This window comes from Pocillopora damicornis, chromosome 10 (genome assembly GCF_964200805.1).
Source record: "Pocillopora damicornis chromosome 10, jaPocDami1.2, whole genome shotgun sequence".
In the NCBI taxonomy this organism is placed as follows: domain Eukaryota; kingdom Metazoa; phylum Cnidaria; class Anthozoa; order Scleractinia; family Pocilloporidae; genus Pocillopora; species Pocillopora damicornis.
In genome coordinates this window covers 13,872,963-13,890,650 of record NC_142679.1, presented here as the reverse complement: position 1 = coordinate 13,890,650, position 17,688 = coordinate 13,872,963, and the positions used below count along the sequence as shown (strand labels likewise).

General features: G+C 40.2%; 3 protein-coding genes and 1 pseudogene across 3 annotated transcripts; 1 reads left to right on the top strand and 3 right to left on the bottom strand.

The window, feature by feature from the left end:
- Positions 1 to 947: 947 nt before the first annotated feature.
- Positions 948 to 3,702, bottom strand: LOC149039023 (uncharacterized). The gene has a single exon (XM_089185137.1). The coding sequence runs from the start codon at positions 2,208 to 2,210 to the stop codon at positions 1,311 to 1,313; it is 900 nt and encodes a 299-aa protein (XP_089041263.1). The 5' UTR covers positions 2,211 to 3,702; the 3' UTR covers positions 948 to 1,310.
- A 1,285-nt stretch (positions 3,703 to 4,987) lies between these two features.
- Positions 4,988 to 16,928, bottom strand: LOC113675463 (uncharacterized). Its single transcript, XM_089185741.1, has 7 exons — positions 14,117 to 16,928; positions 10,467 to 11,059; positions 9,886 to 9,957; positions 9,044 to 9,114; positions 7,690 to 7,742; positions 6,836 to 7,221; positions 4,988 to 6,023 (listed from the first exon to the last, which is right to left on the bottom strand). Exons 1-7 carry the CDS (start codon positions 15,028 to 15,030, stop codon positions 5,134 to 5,136), a joined length of 2,979 nt encoding a protein of 992 aa, XP_089041867.1. The 5' UTR covers positions 15,031 to 16,928; the 3' UTR covers positions 4,988 to 5,133.
- On the top strand, positions 6,166 to 7,980 carry LOC149039022 (uncharacterized). The gene is made up of 2 exons (XM_089185142.1): positions 6,166 to 6,385; positions 6,780 to 7,980. Exons 1-2 carry the CDS (start codon positions 6,308 to 6,310, stop codon positions 7,056 to 7,058), a joined length of 357 nt encoding a protein of 118 aa, XP_089041268.1. The 5' UTR covers positions 6,166 to 6,307; the 3' UTR covers positions 7,059 to 7,980.
- On the bottom strand, positions 16,070 to 17,510 carry LOC149039021 (uncharacterized; annotated as a pseudogene).
- Positions 17,511 to 17,688: the final 178 nt, after the last annotated feature.

Genomic DNA, 17,688 nt, shown 5'->3' with positions numbered 1-17,688 from the left:
CAATAACATCTCGTTGATCTTCCGTATCTTTTCTTCTCCGCTCGAGTTCTAGGAAACTGTGAGGTGACAGTGCATTCAGTGATAAAGGAAGCGATATGTTTTCCGCGTCTATAGCAGTAATATTTTAGCGGGTAGTTCCTGGTTACATTTTATCACGCAAACGTATGGTGTAGTTGAGCAGTACTGTATGAATCGCCGCACGCACGCCTTCCGCTATCGCTGATACCGTCTACTTCAAAACCATGTTAGGAAATCGAACCAAAAACTAATTTCCTGCCGCGAGGAATATGGAACAGAATTCTTTTATGCGACTTTTATAGCTGATCAATTCAAGTCACGTGGCTCAAACAGAGCTACAGTGTTAAAATGTGAGCGTGTGACTGCATTCTTTTGAACAGACCGCACTGGTAAAATACCCGATACCAGTTTGCGAGGTCTAAGCAAGGCGAAAGTCAAAACATGCGAGTCATGAGGTGATATTTGGATCACTACAGTAGCAATGAAGGCACTTGGACAAAGCATAATGACGCCTCATGTAAATAACCTCGGTCGAGCGAATAAGGGTAATCATATGCAAGATATTTTTGCATGAAAGCCTTTGGTTTTATTTCTGATGTGAACTTTCTAGACATGTTCGTCTATTGTAGGTCTCAAAGAGCACTACCACAACACAAGACTCGGACAATCCACGAGTTATGGCAAAGATTAACTTGAATTTATTGTCGTAAATTTTGCCAAACTTTTTATTTTTGTTTGCCGTTGAAGTAGTAATGGAGGGAAAGAATGACGGAAATTATTTTTCAATTGAACCTCTCGAGCTTTGCATGCAACGCAATACTTTTTTGGCCCTATACACCCTCACATCAGTGTGAAAATTATATCCATGCTGTTCTCTAAACTTTTTCTACGGTACTGATAACGAGAATTTGTTAACAACCGAGAGCTTCTTAAGTTGGTGATCATTTCCTTTATTCTTGTCACATTAATGTTTGATTTAACACTGTAAGGAGAGATTTATATGCTAGTCACTTTTAGGAGTTAAAGGGCTAAAGATAAAAATTCAGTTTCTGTGCGATTTTACATCATTATGTTTCTCTATATTTTTTCTACTATTTAAGAAGTTAATGGGTTAGGAATACCGTAATAAAGGTGATTAATACAAGAGCTACAACAATCGTACAAAACACAAAAGTGATATCAATGCATAGATTAAAAAACAGTCATCGAACCGTATCTCATTTGATGTGCATCATGAAAACTTCTTCGACATAACTAGTTGGCCGTTTTTTCTTACTGGTTGTCTTCATTCCTCAGTGTTGCTTAAACTCCTCTGCACCTTCGGGTTGTGTACCAGAAATAGTTGGGAGAAGAGACACTTCTTCCTCTTTGAAGGGAGCCCAGCGGCGCGGATTTGGAGTGGAACTTCCTGTTTGCATTTCGACCGCGTTGGCTGGTTCTTCATTAACATTTTTGTTTTGCTCAAATGTCGAAGAGTTGTAGGGCGGCAGAGCATCAAATGGCAAAGGAGGAGTAACATCACCCACATCGACTACCGCAGCATTAGAATAAACATTCCCTGGTTGCATTTCATTATCGCAAGTAGCATGTGGTGAAGTAGTATTTTGGCGCGCTTCCGTTTGTTCCGTTTGAGCCACAATGAGCGTCACCATCCTCCGTTGTTGAAAGTATCTTGCGTATTTCACCCTCCAGCACCCAAAACAAAGAAGAAATTTCGCTATAACGGCAAAGACTAAGAGCAGATAGAGTGTTCCACTGCCTGAAGACTCTGTGTCTGCATCATTTGTATCATAGTAAGGACCATCCAATTCATAAGTTACTGGCTTAACATCGGGAATGGTGGGCAAATCAACCTCCGGCGAGGTAAATGGCTCAGGTTGATAGGTGTCCGTGGTATCCGTGGTGTCTGTGGCGTCTGTGGCGTCCGTTTCCCAGCAGAAGCTCTTGCTGTCACCTAGGGGAGTGGAGCATGTCTTCCCATAGGGACAATCGGAGTCATCTTTGCACCGCTGACGACAATACTCGTATGTTAAATCTGTAGATTCTAAACAGAATCCCTCGTCCAACTGGTGGACTTTGCAGCACACCTTTCCTTCTTCACACTGAAAATCGTAGCTGCATTCTTGTGAGAAAACGTTGGTGATCAAGCAGATCAAGACAAAGCTAAACACAACCCAACACAAACAAGTCATGACGAGATCTCTGGAAAAACGATGTCGACAGATCTACAAGATGTAACGAAAGAAAAAGCAACTGGCTCTGTCTGCATTACCAAACCTTAGCCTCCTCTTAGGATATCCATGATTGGTTCGTCAGATGATTTACGACATAGTTGCCGGAGAAACATCTCTAACATTCCGTCAATCAGAACGTCTATGTCCACCTACCAGTATGTCAAATGAACCCTGAGGTGAAAGTTTTTTTTTTTGTCATAAAATTATCAGTTTTTGATAACTTGGGATTCCAAACCTCTCTCTCTCTTGACGTTTCAAGTACATGGGACAAACATAGGCATGCTATGCATGCAAGAGTTATTTCTTTGTGTGGGTGGATTAATTGAAACGTTGTAAGTGATGTCTACATTTTTACAAAAGAAAAGAGTATTAACGCAGAAAAGAACGAAGACGTCGAATTAACTCACACACAGGTATTTTGCAGTCGATTGTTTGTGTTGTACGAATAACTGCCACGGATACCTGTTAGTACAAAATGCAGATTGCAGAATGAAGAGTGCAGACCATCAAATCCTTACAAGGCTAAGGAGAGCACAGAGGCAGGCCATAGTGTGTCTCATGCATTTGTATGCTCTAAAAGTAACTCTTTCTTAGTTTATGATTATTGATCAAACTCTCATGAATATGCAAAATCGTATAGCAATCAACGCTTGTTGATTCAGAGGTAGAACTTAATTTTCAGGATCAAAGCGGTCTACAACAACTGCAAGATCATAATTTATGCATTATGATAAATATGACGTTCCTTCAAGTTATTTATGAGAAGTTGGTGTTAGATAACGATAATAACTTCTCCTTGATAAGTTTGACTATTCTCATTACCTGTTTGCTGGATAATGTATGGATATTAATGGGAGAATGTATGAATTAATCATTTCTGAGGGTCAAACTTACGTGCACTCAATTTAGGCATTAGGATCGGTTTCGCACCAAAAAAACTACTTCGCAAAAAAAAAAAGTTCAGTTATTCAATGTGTTTTTAAATCTGTAAGACAAACATAAGCAAGGATCACTACAGGAAATGTATTAGCACTCGTTAACAACATCCGGATAAAACGAGACAGTCACATCAATTAATGCAATACAGTTATTAAACCACAACGCACAACGTATACATTTGAATTAGTCGACATCACTAAGCGGCGATTGCTGCTGTTAGTGGAAAGTCTTCTTTTCCTTGTCATTTGAATTTCAGTGAATTATAGGATAGAGCTGCAGAAAACGGTACACGGGTAGAACCCCCTTTTCTTGGTTGCATTTCATATTTCCTGGTTGCATTTCAACAAAATAACTTGTGCGGATGGTAGTTGCAGTTTCGCCCTTATTTGCTCGTCTTAATGAAGGTTTGATGCGCCTCGCACTCTACAGTTGTCGAGAAAGTCTGTCACAGATCCACCTCAGAAACCACAACCCAGAACCAACTGGGTTGGTCCTGGGTCGGGGTTCGCCCTTATTTGCTCCTCTTCATAACAGTTTGATGTGCCTCGCACTCCACATTTGTCAATAAAGTCTATCACAGATCCACCTCAGGAACCACAACCCAGGACTAACTTTCAAATAAACAGCGATGATCATGAGCATGCTTACCGTAATCTAGCCTAAAGCCTTTATATCTCTTTTCTCCGGAAAGACTCAACACAGACACCTTCGTCAAACCAGGTTCTGCAGCAAAATTCCTGCCTTCACACTACCCATCGTAACGGCATGCTTGTCTATTGATACTGCTGAAGAACTAGACCAAGGCAAATGGTGAAACAGAGAATTAACTCTGAAGTGTAAATTAAAGTGCTATTTAAACCCATGAATAACCCACAGGGCGTTAGCCCTAATAAAGGGAAACAGGGAACCACACGAGGCAAAGAAAAAATCTTTTGACCTCGGTGGGAATCGAACCCACGACCTCCGGATTAGATCTATCGTTACTCTGCCGACTGAGCTACGAGGTCGCACAGAGAAAGTCGGGGACGATTTAGGATGGTGAATCGCGGCGAAGAGAAAGTAAGGGTACATATGGTCGTAACGCCCTGTGGGTTATTCATGGGTTTAAATAGCACTTTAATTTACACTTCAGAGTTAATTCTCTGTTTCACCATTTGTGTTCCCAGTGCTACGCGGCACAACATTCATAGACCAAGGCAAAGCTGAGCCTAAGCCAACAGATGCTGGTCATAACAGAATCCTTTGAAACTCGCAATAAAGGCGAATCATTGCATCTTTCGAGACATTAAGTTATTTACATACAGGATGTTGTCGTAAAACTCAAAGTTTCAATATTGGTTAAAGAAACCGAAATATAAAGGTTTTATGCCTATCAAAGCCTCGGAATGATTTTCGGTAGAGTCTAATCATACCTACATACAAAGGAGCTCGTGAATTAAAAAAAAAAGGTCTTCTCCGAGAATATTGAAAACCATTCCGTCATGACGCCTCATGTAAATATCCTCGTTCGAGCGAATATGAGTAAATATGATAATTTCTGCGTTTGTCGAACGTGTTAACAAACACTATGAGCTTCACACATCATTTCATATGCAAGATATTTTTGCATGAAAGCCGTTGGTTTTATTTCTGATATGAACTTTCTACACATGCTGATCTATTGTAGGTCTCAAGGAGCACTACCACATCACGAGGATCGGACAATCCACAAGTTATGGCAAAGATTAACTTGAATTTATTGTCGTAAATTTTGTTAATGGGTTGAGAATACCGTAATAAAGATAAATAACACAAGAGCTACAATAATCGGACAAAACACAAAAGTGATATCAATGCATGGTTTCAAAAAGAGTCATTGAACCATATCACATCCGGTGTGCATCATGAAAACTTCTTCGACATAACTCGTCGGCCGTTTTTTCTTACTGGTTGTCTTCATTCCTCAGTGTTGCTTAAACTCCTCTGCACCTTCGGGTTGTGTACCAGCAATAGTTGGGAGAAGAGACACTTCTTCCTCTTTGAAGGGAGCCCAGCAGCGCGGATTTGGAGTGGAACTTCCTGTTTGCATTTCGACCACGTTGGCCGGTTCTTCATTGACATTTTTGCTTTTCTCAAATGTCGGTGGGCTGTAAGGTGGCGGAGCATCGAATGGCAAAAGAGGAGCAACATCACTCACATCGACTACCGCAGCATTAGAATAAGCATTCCCTGGTTGCATTTCATTTTCGGAAGTAGCACCTGGTGAAGCTATATTTGGACGCGCTTCAGTCTGTTCCGTATGAGCCACAATGAGCGTCACCATCCTCCGTTGTTGAAAGGATCTTTGGTATCTCAACCTCCAGCACCCACAACAAAGAAGACATTTCGCTATAACGGCGAAGACTATGATCACATAGAGTGCTCCACTGCCCGAAGACTCTGTGTCCGCATCATCTGTATCATGGTAAGGACCATCCCATTCATAAGTTACGGGCTCAATATCGGTGGGAAAATCAACCCCTGTTGAGGTAAACGGCTCAGGTTGATAGGCGTCCGTGGCGTCTGTGGTTTCCCAGCATAAACTCTTGCCGTCACTCAGGTGAGTGGAGCATGTCTTTCCATAGGGACAATCGGAGTCATCTTTGCACCTCTGAGGACAAGGTATAGATGCTAAACAGACTCCCTTGTCAAACTGGTCTTTACAGCATACTTCTCCTTTTTCACACTGAAAATCGTCGCTGCACTCTTGTGAGCAAACGTTGGTGATTAAGCAGATCAATGCAAAGCCAATCAAAACCCAACACAAATAAGTCATGACGAGATCTCTCAGTGAAAGAACGATGCCGACGGGTCAACAAGATGTTACGAAAGAAAAATCAGTTGGCTGCGCCCAGATTACCGAAGCATGGCCTTGTCCTTGGATTATTATGATTGGTTCGTTGTGATGATTTATGACACAGTTACCGTAGAAACATCTTTCACGTACCGTCAATCAGAACGTCTGTGTCCACCTACCAGCATGCAAATGAATCCGGAAGTGGAAGTTTTTGTTTTGTTATGAAATTATCATTCAATGATCTTCTGAAAGTGGGATTCGAAACCTCTCCCTCCTCACGTTTCAAGCACATCGGACCATAATGTTCCCTCTGTTTCCATCAAATCGTTCTAAGGCTGTGGATAGCACAGTGGCAGGCCATAGTGTGCCTTGTGCATTTGTAAGTGTTTCAAGCAACTCTTTCTTAGTTTAAGATTACGCCCTAACAGTGCTTTGATCAAACTCTCATGAATATGCAAAATCGCATCGCAATCACGCTTGTTGATTCAGAAGTAGAACTTAATAGCCGTTCCCGCCCAATACATTCTTAAAACAACTACAAGATCATAATTTATGCATTATGATAAATTCGGCGTACCTTTTACGTTAGTTCTATGAAGTTGGTTTTAAATAACGATAACAACTTCTCCTTGATAAGTTTGACTATTCTCAATACCTTTTCGCTGGATAATGTATGGATATTAGTGGGAGAATGTATATGTTAATGACTTCTGAGAGTCAGACTTACGTGTACTAATGCTCAAACTTACGTGTACCCACGCTCCAAACACTAGCACCTCTTGGACTACGCCCTCGTGCGCCAAAAGGACCCGTGTGACGCTTTACATACCAGAGTTATGTCCAGTGCCGACTGCAACACAGACCACAAACTGTGCCGGACCAAAGTCCGACTCAATATCAAGCCTGCAGTGAGGAAAAGAGGGGTACAGGTGAAGAAGCTTGACACCAACAGGCACCAGGCGAGGAAAAGTGAGTTTGAAGAGGAGCTTCAGACCAGACAAGAAAAGAAGGAACTGCCAGTCTGGGAAACAGATCCAAAGCACCATTTGTAGCAGCTGAAAACCATTCTCCAGAAAGCTGCGGAGAAAGTAGGCGGCCTCTCCACGAGGAAGCACAAAGACTGGTTTGACGAGAACGATGCCGAAATCCAAAAGCTTCTCCAGGCAAAACGCTCCTGTCATACAAAGTTCCTCTCTAGGCCGGATGACCACGCTACTAAGACAGCATATAACGTGCAGTTATATATAGTCAAGACTCAGGGAGATTCAGAACAAATGGTAGCTCGATCTGGCTGAAAAGACACAGTTCTACTCCAACATCGGAAACTCCAAGGCCTTCTACGAAGCTTTGCGTGCTGTCAACACACGAGGTCCAGGCTCCTCTACGCTCGTCTGATGGCTCCGCACTACAGACTGATAGGGTCTCCATCCTCCATCGCTGGACAGAGCACTACTCTAGTCTCTTTAGTGACAGATGCTCCGTCCAGGAGGCCTCCATTGAGAAGGTCCTCAGCAGGACGTCAAGCTAGAACTAGACAACCCACCAACAGAGGCAGAAATCTAGGCGGCCGTTGTCAAGCTGCAGCCAGGCATAGTTCCAGGCATTGATAGAATCCCGGGAGAGGTGTATGTAGCTGATGGAGTCACTGTCATTGCACGACTCACTACGCTATTCACTTCCTACTGGGAGAGTGAAAAGGTAGCACAGGACCTCGGAGATGCAGTGATTGTCTCCCTCTACAAGAATAAAGGAGACAAATCCGACTGCTCCAACTACAGAGACATCACCCTCCTCTCCATAGCGGACAAGATTCTGGAAAAGGTGCTCCTAGACCAGCTCATCCCTACCATCGCCGAGCAAAACCTCTTCGTGAGTCAGTGCAGCTTCCGCACCAACAAAAGAACTGTCGACTTGATCCTTGTGCTACGCCAGTTACGAGGGTCTCAATGGGGTTAACCGTTAGTCGTAAAAAAAGTTAACCGTAAAAAATATGTCTGGTGGAAACAATGGAAAAGTGTTAACCGTTAGCTGGAAATTGGCCAAAATTTTAACTGATAGCCGTAAAAGTCGTCACCCCATTGAGACCCTCAGTTACAGGATTATTAATCGGCGATTGCTATTGTTACTCTGTAGTCTTCATTTCCCTGTCGTTTGAATTCCAGTGAATTGTAGGATAGAGCTGCAGGAAACGGTACACGGGTAGAATCCCCTTTTTCGTAGACAACAGTAGGATGATTACAATTATCTCCTGGTTGCATTTCAACAAAATGACCCCCTTTTCCCTGGACAACGGTAAGATTATTACAATTTCCTGGTTGCATTTCATTAAAATGACTTGTGCGGATAGTACTTGCAGTTTTGCCCATATTTGCTCGTCTTTATGACAGTTTGATGTACCTCGCACCCCACAGTTCTCAATAAAGTCCGCCACAGATCCACCTCAGGAACCACAACCCAGGACCAACTGTCAGACAAACAGCGACGATCATGAGCATGCTTCCCGTAATCTTTATGCCGAAAAAAGCCTCAAAATAATTTTCGGAAAGGTCTGATCATACCTACATACCAAGAAGCTTGTGAATTTAAAAAGGTTTTGTTCCCCGAGGATATTGATAACCATTCACCATATTGTTTTCGGTAGTAGGTATATATGAGAACTTTGAACAAAGATCACGAGAATTCTTGTATGCGGCTTTTATATCTGATCGGTTTACAGTCAAGGCGCCCGACAGTCATCTCGCCCGAAGTCATGTCGCCCGAAATCTGAGTCATGTTGCCCGAAATTTTAGTTATGAGGCCGGAAAAAAAAAGTCAAGTCGCCCGAAGAAACAAATACTAAAAACATCAGAATTTCAGACTGCAAATAGGCAATAAAGTTGAGAAATTTTTATCACTAAAGCACTCTTTGTTTCCGACAACACTATGAAGATTCTGAAAGCGTTTTTCGTTCCTTTCAACATAGGGAAACGTTGTTTCGTTTCTAACAACAAAATGAAGCGTTGTTTGTTTGGTATATAATCGTTTCAGTCTTACTCACGGACGTTTCGTAAGTTTGAGAAACTTTATCTTGGTTTCTAACAATACCATGAAGGGAAGCGTTGTTCGTTTCTACAACAAAAAATGCACGGATACAGAGTAACATACAAGTAAAGTTGTGTTGTGACTCTTTATGCCTTTCTTAACAATAACAGATGAAAAAACCTGGTAAACGAATGTCGATTGTCGCGTTGGACAAGTCGGTAAAAGGTCAACGCTTCATTTTGTTGTTAGAAACGAACAACGCTTCCCTTTGTTGTTAGAAACGAACAACGCTTCCCTTTGTTGTTAGAAACGAACAACGCTTCCCTTTGTTGTTAGAAACGAACAACGCTTCCCTTTGTTGTTAGAAACGAACAAAGCTTTTAGAATCGTAACTCAAACATATTTTAATTCCGACCATACGATCGATTTCTGTGTAGTCAAAGTCTTCATGGTATTGTTAGAAACCAAGAGAGAGTTTCTCAAGCTTTCGTAGTGTCCGTGAGTAAGAAACGAGTACATACCAACCAAAAACACTTCATTTTGATGTTAGAAACGAACAACGCTTTCCTTTGTCGCTAGAAACGAACAACGCTTTTAGAATTGTTACTCAAACGTACACTGAAATTCTGATGTTTTTTTAGTATTTGTTTCTTCGAGCGACTTGTCTCTTTTTTTCGGGCGACATAACTAAAATTTCAGGAATCCTGAGTCAAGTTTCGGGCGAGATGACTCTCGAGCGACTTGACCGGTTACCATCTATTCAATCCAAGTAAAGCGGCTCAACTGAACAGAGTTACATTCTCAGTGTGGGGTATAATTTCCTAGTTGAAGTCCACTGTGGGTGAAATGGTAACTAACCTGAGCCCTCACCTCCGGCAGACGTTGCCGGCTTACAGTGCGAGCTTGTGACTGCAATATTTTGAACAGACACTGGTAAAATACCCAATAACAGTTCACGAGGTCTAAGCTGGGGGAACGTCGAAAAATGTGAGTCGTGAGACGATCTTTGGATCACTACAGCAGCAATGAAGGCACTTGGACAAAGTGTAATGACGCCTCATGCTAATAATTTTTGTAACATTAATGTTTGATTTAACACTGTAAGGAAAAATTATATGTTAGTCACTCTTAGGAGCTAAAGGGCAATGAATAAAAATTCAGTTTCTATACGATCTTACATCATTATTTAAGGTTTCTCCTTATTTTTTCTACTATTTAAGAAGTCAATGGGTTAGGAATACCGTAATAAAGGTAAAAACTACAAGAGCTACAACAATCGGATAAAACACAAAAGTGATATAAATGCATAGATTCAAAATCAGTCATTGAACCATATCACATCCGGTGTGCATCATGAAAACTTCTTCGACATAACTCGTTGGCGGCTTTTTCTCACTGGTTGCCTTTATTCCCTCAGTATTTTCTAGGCTTCTCTGAACCTTCGGGTTGTGCACCAGCTATAGCTGGAAGAACAGACGCATCTTCTTCTTTGAAGGAAACCCAGTGGCGCGGATTTGAAGTGAAACTTCCTGTTTGCATTTCAGCCACATTGGCTGGTTTTTGATTGACAGTTTTGCTTTGCTCAAATGTCGGAGAGCGGTAGGGCGGCGGAGTATCAAATGGCAAATGAGGAGTAACATCACCCACATCGACTACCATAGCATTAGAATAGGCATTCCTTGGTTGCATTTCATCGTCGCAAATAGCACGTGGTGAAGCTGTATTTTGGCGCATATCTGTCTGTTCCGTTTGCGCCACAGTAAGCGTCACTATCCTCCGTTGTTGACGGTATCTTCCGTAACTCAACCTCCAGCACCCACAACAAAAAATAAATTTCGCGATAACGACAAAGAGAATGATCACAGAGAGTGTTCCACTGCCTGAAGACTCTGTGTCTTTATCATCTGTATCATCAAAAGGATCCGCTTGTGAGTAAACGTTGGTGATTAAGCAGATCAAGGCATAGCCAAACAAAACCCAACACAAACCAGTCATGACGAGATGTCTCAAAGGAAAAATGATTCCGACAGGTCTACAAGATGTTACGAAAGAAAAGGCAGTTGGCTCCGTCCGGATTACCTAAACATGGCCTTGTCCAAGGATTACTATGATTGGTTCGTTGCAATGATTTATGACATAGTTGCCGTAGAAACATCTTTAACATTCCGTCAATCAGAACGTCTGTGTCCACCTACTTGCATGCAAATGACCGGGAAGTGAAATTTTTTGTTTTGTCATGAAATTATCATTCAATGATTTCTTGAAAGTGGGATTCGAAACCTCTCTCTCCTTACGTTCCAAGCACATGGGACCATATTGCTTCATCTGTTTCCAAGATCATAATTTATGCATTATGATAAAATTGGACGTTCCTTTTAAGTTAGTTATGAGACGTTGGTGTTCGATAATGATAACAACTTCTCCTTGATAAGTTTGACTATTCTCATTACCTGTTTGCTGGATAATGTATGGATATTAAGGGGAGAATGTATAATCACTTCTGAGGGTCAAACTTACGTGCACTAAATCTAGGTATTAGGATCGGTTTCGCACCAAGAAACTACATCAAAAAAAGTTTATTCAATGTGTTTTTAAATGTGTAAGACAAGCATAAGCATGGATCACCTCAGGCAATGTGTTAGCACTCGTTAACAACATCCCTGCAGATAAAACGAAACAATCACATCAATTGATGAGAGACAGTCATTAGACCACAACGTATAAATTTGAGTTTGTCGACATCACTAAGCGGCAATTGCCTCTGATAGTCGGCAGTCTTTATTTCCCTGCCGTTTGAGTTCCAGTGAATTATAGGATTAAGCTGCAGAAAACAGTACACGGGTAGAACCCCCTTTTGCGTAGATAACGGTAAGATCATAACAAGAATTTCCGGGTTGCCTTTAAACAAATGACTTGTGTGATGGTAGTTGCAGTTTCGCCCTTATTTGCTCGTCCTAATGAAAACTTATATTTTGGTATAAATGCACGGAGGACATGTCAAAATTGAACATTAAGCTTATTTACATACAGAATGCTGTCGTAAATCTCAAATTTACAACATTGATTAAAGCAAACCGAAATTTAAAGGCTTCATGCCGAACAAAACCTCAAAATAATTTTCGGTAGGGTCTGATCATACCAACATACCAAGGAGCTCGCGAATTTAAAAAAGGTTTTGTTCCCTGAGAAAATTGAAAAACATTCCCCTTATTTTGATAGGAGGATCAATACTCGACCCGACCAAAGGTATGTCAATAGAGAAGAACAGGAAATAACCATTTATGGGTTATTGAACCATCCCTATCGATCAATTTGTGTAATCAATATATAATTAATTTGTATAATGAATGTTTAATCAATTTGTATGATTATGCCATGATCACGCGTGGCGATGAAACTTGTTCTTGAAGCAATGTAGAGGGATATTTTTCAAAGGTTTCGCATCAACTTGTTGCTTTCTGTGGATGGAATTAAATTTTTAAAGCAAACTTGACCCGAAATTATTGGTGGAAGTAAATAAAGTACTAAAAATCACAACAACAAAAAAAAGGTTAAAGATTAAAATTTCATGAAAGATTGCAACCTGTGAACTTGCCACTCCAATCATAGGTTACTCCAATTGATACATCCGGATACAGAAAAAGAATCGCTCTTTTACAATGTCCATGTTCATTCTGATTCGTCCAGAGGTCGATTCAGAACTCTCCCTTTTCTCGGCCTCTTCTATCTTTTTAAGTCGTATAAGCAGGTAAATTTAAAATTCAAAGAAAACCTTTTAGTTATAAATTACATATCCATTGATATGGTTGGCTACACTAACCAGTTAGTACAACCAAACCAGTAGATTTTACAAAAAGAACATTTGGGTTTGCCTAACATTCTGAGGTCAATGTTAGGACATTACAGCAATTATTTAATCTCATTATTAGATAAAGATTATGGATACTGCACTGTCAAGGTGCAATATATAATAAATAAATATTATGATGGTAAGAAATTTTATCAAAAGATTAAACAAAACACGACAGACAAGCTGCGCAAAATCCACCGCAAAAGTGATAAGCTTGCAGTGAAAGCAAATAATCATTTCTACATGTGGTTTGTATGAAATTGAAACAGCACCAAGTCACTTAGAAAATCCCTTAACCTCGTAACTTCGAGGAGTGAATGACTCTCCTTGTAATATCCATTATTAGGCTAGATCAAGCAGTTATATTAAGTATATTCAATAATCTTATCTATTTTACTATTGGCCTCGATGATGGTTAAGATCTTATTTTTAAAAAACTATTTACCTCGTGGTCATTTACGACCGGGTTCATTATTTATCTTCCAGTCACTAAACAGTGGCAACGAGGGAAATTTCTTGCGATTGCATACCTCTCTCTTGAGTCTCGACGTATAACTTACTGAAAAATTCTGCTCTTGAATCGCTATTGTATTGAGCACGTGAACGAAAGTGATTCAAGAATTTCAAATCGGAAACTCAAAAACGAATTTTCTAATTTCTAACGCGTCCATTGTTTCGAAACCGATCGAAGAGGACCATGCATAATTCTCAACGAAAAAAACGCCTAGAGTTGATTGCAGCATGTATATGCGGAAACTATAGCTGCGATGTGATATGACCATATGACCATAGCATTTTTCTGAACCCACCCGACATACAGAAATCACTTATATGTGTATGGCGATTGTGGTCACCCACGGGTCTCGCAATTTGTAATGCTGTAAGCAAATAGCAGGTTTTCCAAGGTAGCTATGAGTTTCGATAGTAGGTATATGTGAGAAAGTAAGACCAAACACGACCCAATAAGCATTCCTTAACAAAGATCACCAGAACGCTGAAACGTATACGCATATCCGAGTGATAACATAAATGATAGATTCCAGTCTTCTGATGCACCGTTCTTCAACAATATCGATAGGTTTCTAAGGTAACTATAAGTCAGTAACATTAACGGGAATGTCCTTCTACTACTCTACAATCCGTGACAGAAATAAAGAAAAGGCTGCATCACAAATTAACGGTCTACATAAGAATATTATAAGCGAGTTATTCAACTGTGATAAATCCGGCGCGAGTTACTGCTCCTTGTCGCGACTTGCTCTCGGTTGCTCAAACGCTGTATTGTTTTCATTTCCTTGTCGTCCAAAAACCATATGAAAATTGTACTCCGGTGTAGGTGCACATTGCATGCGAGAAACGACTCCTTCGACGAAATTAGAAACGGCAATTTCTTGCCGCACCTCCTCTTTAGACTCAATATTTCCTTTTCCCTCTAATCCCAGGGAACTGTAAGGTGGTGGCGCGCCGGGCGGTAAAGGAGAAGCTTCTGCTCCTCCAATTACATCAGGATACGAATAGGCATATCCTGGTTGTAGTGCAGCACAAGGTGGCAATGAAACATACGGGTGATTAATAATTGCTGCTGTTGTTGTGTTTACAGTGGTTGTTGTCTGCCTTGTTGGTGCAACGATGGCCATTCGCTGATACACTCGTCTTTTGTATCTCATTCTCAGACAGGCCGCCCAAAGCAAAATCTTCACAAAAACGAGTATAATTATCAAGAAAATGTACCCAATGTCCAAACCGTCGCTGTCGCTTGAACTGTCGTCAGGTACCGAAGAGCTGCAACTTCCGTCGTCGCAGTCTTCGCCTTTTGAGCAATCAGTGTCATAAGTACATGTTACATCATCCGTTACCTGCGGCTGAATCGTTTCTGTATCAGGATCAGGCACAGTGAAGGACAGTGATTCGGTAGTCATGTCCACTGCATCCACGCAAAGACCAGCATAAAGACCCGATTGCTTCAAGCACTTCTTCCCTGTGGAACATTCAGCGTCATAATAGCAAATGACACACTTATCACGGGGAGTACAAGTGTTGGAAACTATGCAGCATTCTTCATCCCCAGAGCAATCACTATAGTATAGGCATTGCTTTGAGTGGACACAAGAAAAGGAAAAGATCAAGGCCAAACCAAGCACAAGCGACCACATTTTAGGAAAGAGCGTTCGACACCCGATTTCAACACGGAAAAATTGTATTATTCCTTAAAAATTCCGGTTTTAATCAACATATGCGCAATAAGGCGCTAGAATTACTGAAGGAAACTGGACAACACTTAGTATCCTAGCGACTGATTGCAGATTCATCAACTTTATCGATCGCAAACCTGTTTTGATCGTAGGAGCTAAGCGCACTGTTGACCAAAAACGTGATGGCACTTCCACAAACTGTTGGCTTCAAAGCTGAAGCAGTCGATGAAGAAGGAGTTTGGCGTGCGTGCACTGTTGAAGAAGTCGACGATGATTACGTGATCATTTCCTTTGATGGCGGAAATGCGGAGTGGAATCGCCGCGTCTGTGATCCATGTATCAAAATGTATTCAGTTCGTTTGTTTACGTTAGGCTACAAGGACAAAATGGAATTGTGCTCTAAATCAAGAGAAATGGTACAAGATATCGAAATAAAAAAGACCAGTAAATAAGCATCCCTTATCTACATAACATTCCCTTCAGTGAACAATGTCTTCGCTTTAGGAAGACCGACTTTTACTTTTAAATATCACCCAAACCGTTATGAAAACAACTAGACCCTGTGAGCAGGGTAACTGGGATACCTGGATGGTACTGGATCCTTGGGATCAGGTGTAGTGATACTACGGGTGTAGGACTAGTATACTAAATCTCTTTGAACTGAGTTTCCATGGGCTTCCTTACTAGCTTGGACTTGTGATATAATCTTATCTTTGTCTGCACGATCCAGTGTTTTATACCATTCTGCTCTGCCAGACAAAAGTTTTTCTTTTTCTTAAGGATTCAACGACTTATACCATTCTGCTATTTTTTGTTTTTGTGCAGAATTGAGCGAGTTAAACCATTCTGCTCTCTTTTGTTTTTGAGCAGTATCCAGTGATTTATACCAAATTGCTCTGCTAGACAAAAGATTTCGTTTTTCTGCAGAACCAAGTGATTTATACCAATCTGCTGATTTGGACAAAAGCTTTTCTTTTCCTTTGGGATTCAGTGATTTATATCATGCAGCTCTGTGAGATAAGAGCTTTTCTTTTTCTACAAGATCCAGTGACTCGTACCATATTGCTTTATCAGACAAAACTTTTTTTTTCATGGCAGTTTCCATTTGTGCATAGGTTTCTTTTTTCCTTTTTGCATATAGTTCTTTCTGACTATGAGACTTATGTCTTGCCATTACTCTTTGTCTTCCAGCGTTTGACAAATTAGTTGAACAACATAGAAATTCGTTACAATATTCTACATCTTTACTCTGGAATTGTTTTTTACAATATCCACTAATGACTGAATAAGAAAATCTATGTCATTCATTTTTTCAAATTTATCAAGTGTGCCACTAGGACTGAATCTTATGATAGTACTTAACACATTTACTTTTTTCTTATATTATTGTGCTGAAAAATACAGCTGAAGCAATAATTTGAAATCCACATTAAAAACCCAGTATTATCCTTAGTATTATCTGTGATTAGCTTCTGAAGCAAAAATTTGCTACCGAGAGATGTACAGCATAGTATTCCTTTTTTTCTCATATAATTGAAGTGTCCTTGAGAAATTGTTTATAGTCAGTGGATGGCTATCACCATTGAGTTTTTTTATGTAAAACTTGTTTGCATGGTCAGTGATTCTACCTAGAGTCTGTGAATTCCAATACCCACAATATTTGATGATGGAAAAACAAATGCTATAAAAAGATGTGGCACAACAGCATAACAAGGGAATATGAATGGTTATAATTTCTGCATCTGCATGATTTGCTTTAAGGGGGACAGCTGACAACTGTTGATCAGAAATATCTGTCATATCACATTGTCTTTCATTAATATGTACACCTTTGAGTTCAAATAAATCATTTGGATCCTGATAAAGACCTTGAAATAGTTTATCAGCTCATTTAAGGTGTTAACTTCTAACACTACACAAGTTCCTTAAGGATGGGGCATACCATATGAATCTCTACCATGAGAATCAAATGTCTTAAACTTACCATCACCATTACAGTAAAAACCTGCTGTAGTACTAAGGATTGTTAAAAGAAGGGAATTATAATTTTGTCCTGGCAAAGCCTGCATAGCATTAGCAAATGTGACACAATAATTGAAATCTTGTACTTCACAGGTACCATGTATAGTACCAGTCTAGCTTGGACTATATTGAAGCTGATAATTAATATTGAACACTATTATCATTTCAGGTACTTCTGTTAACAATAAATAGGATTGCCTGGATAGACAAGATAGACCAGAATACAATTCATTTCCAGTGTTCATGATATTAACCAAGTCCACTGAGGATACAACACCATTCCTCTTGTTATATATGGGGGAAACAAGTGACATAGCTACAAACTATGTACCAGCATTTAATCCAAACATTACCACGTTGTCTTGACTGTAAGGAGCTTGAATTGTTTTAGTAGAATTAATAACAGGACCAGGGTTTGTTTCTATATCCCCAGATAGATTGGACTTAAAATGATCTACCCTGTGATTCAGATTTTTATGAACATTTGGTTCTGATTTAGACCTCCATCATTCGACTGCTTTGGCTTTGGACTTTTTAGTACATGTGGATATTGGTTTTGCATTTTCAGTTTTCTGTGTTTTTTAGACTTTGAATATT

Excerpts from the sequence above, each read along its gene's own strand:
- LOC113675463 (XM_089185741.1), bottom strand. The coding sequence starts at position 15,030 with ATGTGGTCGCTTGTGCTTGGTTTGGCCTTGATCTTTTCCTTTTCTTGT. Across the intron at positions 7,743-9,043 it reads CTCAAACTTACGAAACGTCC|AGGGAGACAATCACTGCATC; the intron begins GTGAGTAAGACT and ends TTATTCTTGTAG. Across the intron at positions 7,222-7,689 it reads GCTACCTTTTCACTCTCCCA|TAGCGTGGTCATCCGGCCTA; the intron begins GTAGGAAGTGAA and ends ATGCTGTCTTAG.
- LOC149039023 (XM_089185137.1), bottom strand. The coding sequence starts at position 2,210 with ATGACTTGTTTGTGTTGGGTTGTGTTTAGCTTTGTCTTGATCTGCTTG.
- LOC149039022 (XM_089185142.1), top strand. The coding sequence starts at position 6,308 with ATGTTCCCTCTGTTTCCATCAAATCGTTCTAAGGCTGTGGATAGCACA. Across the intron at positions 6,386-6,779 it reads ATAGTGTGCCTTGTGCATTT|CACCTCTTGGACTACGCCCT; the intron begins GTAAGTGTTTCA and ends TCCAAACACTAG.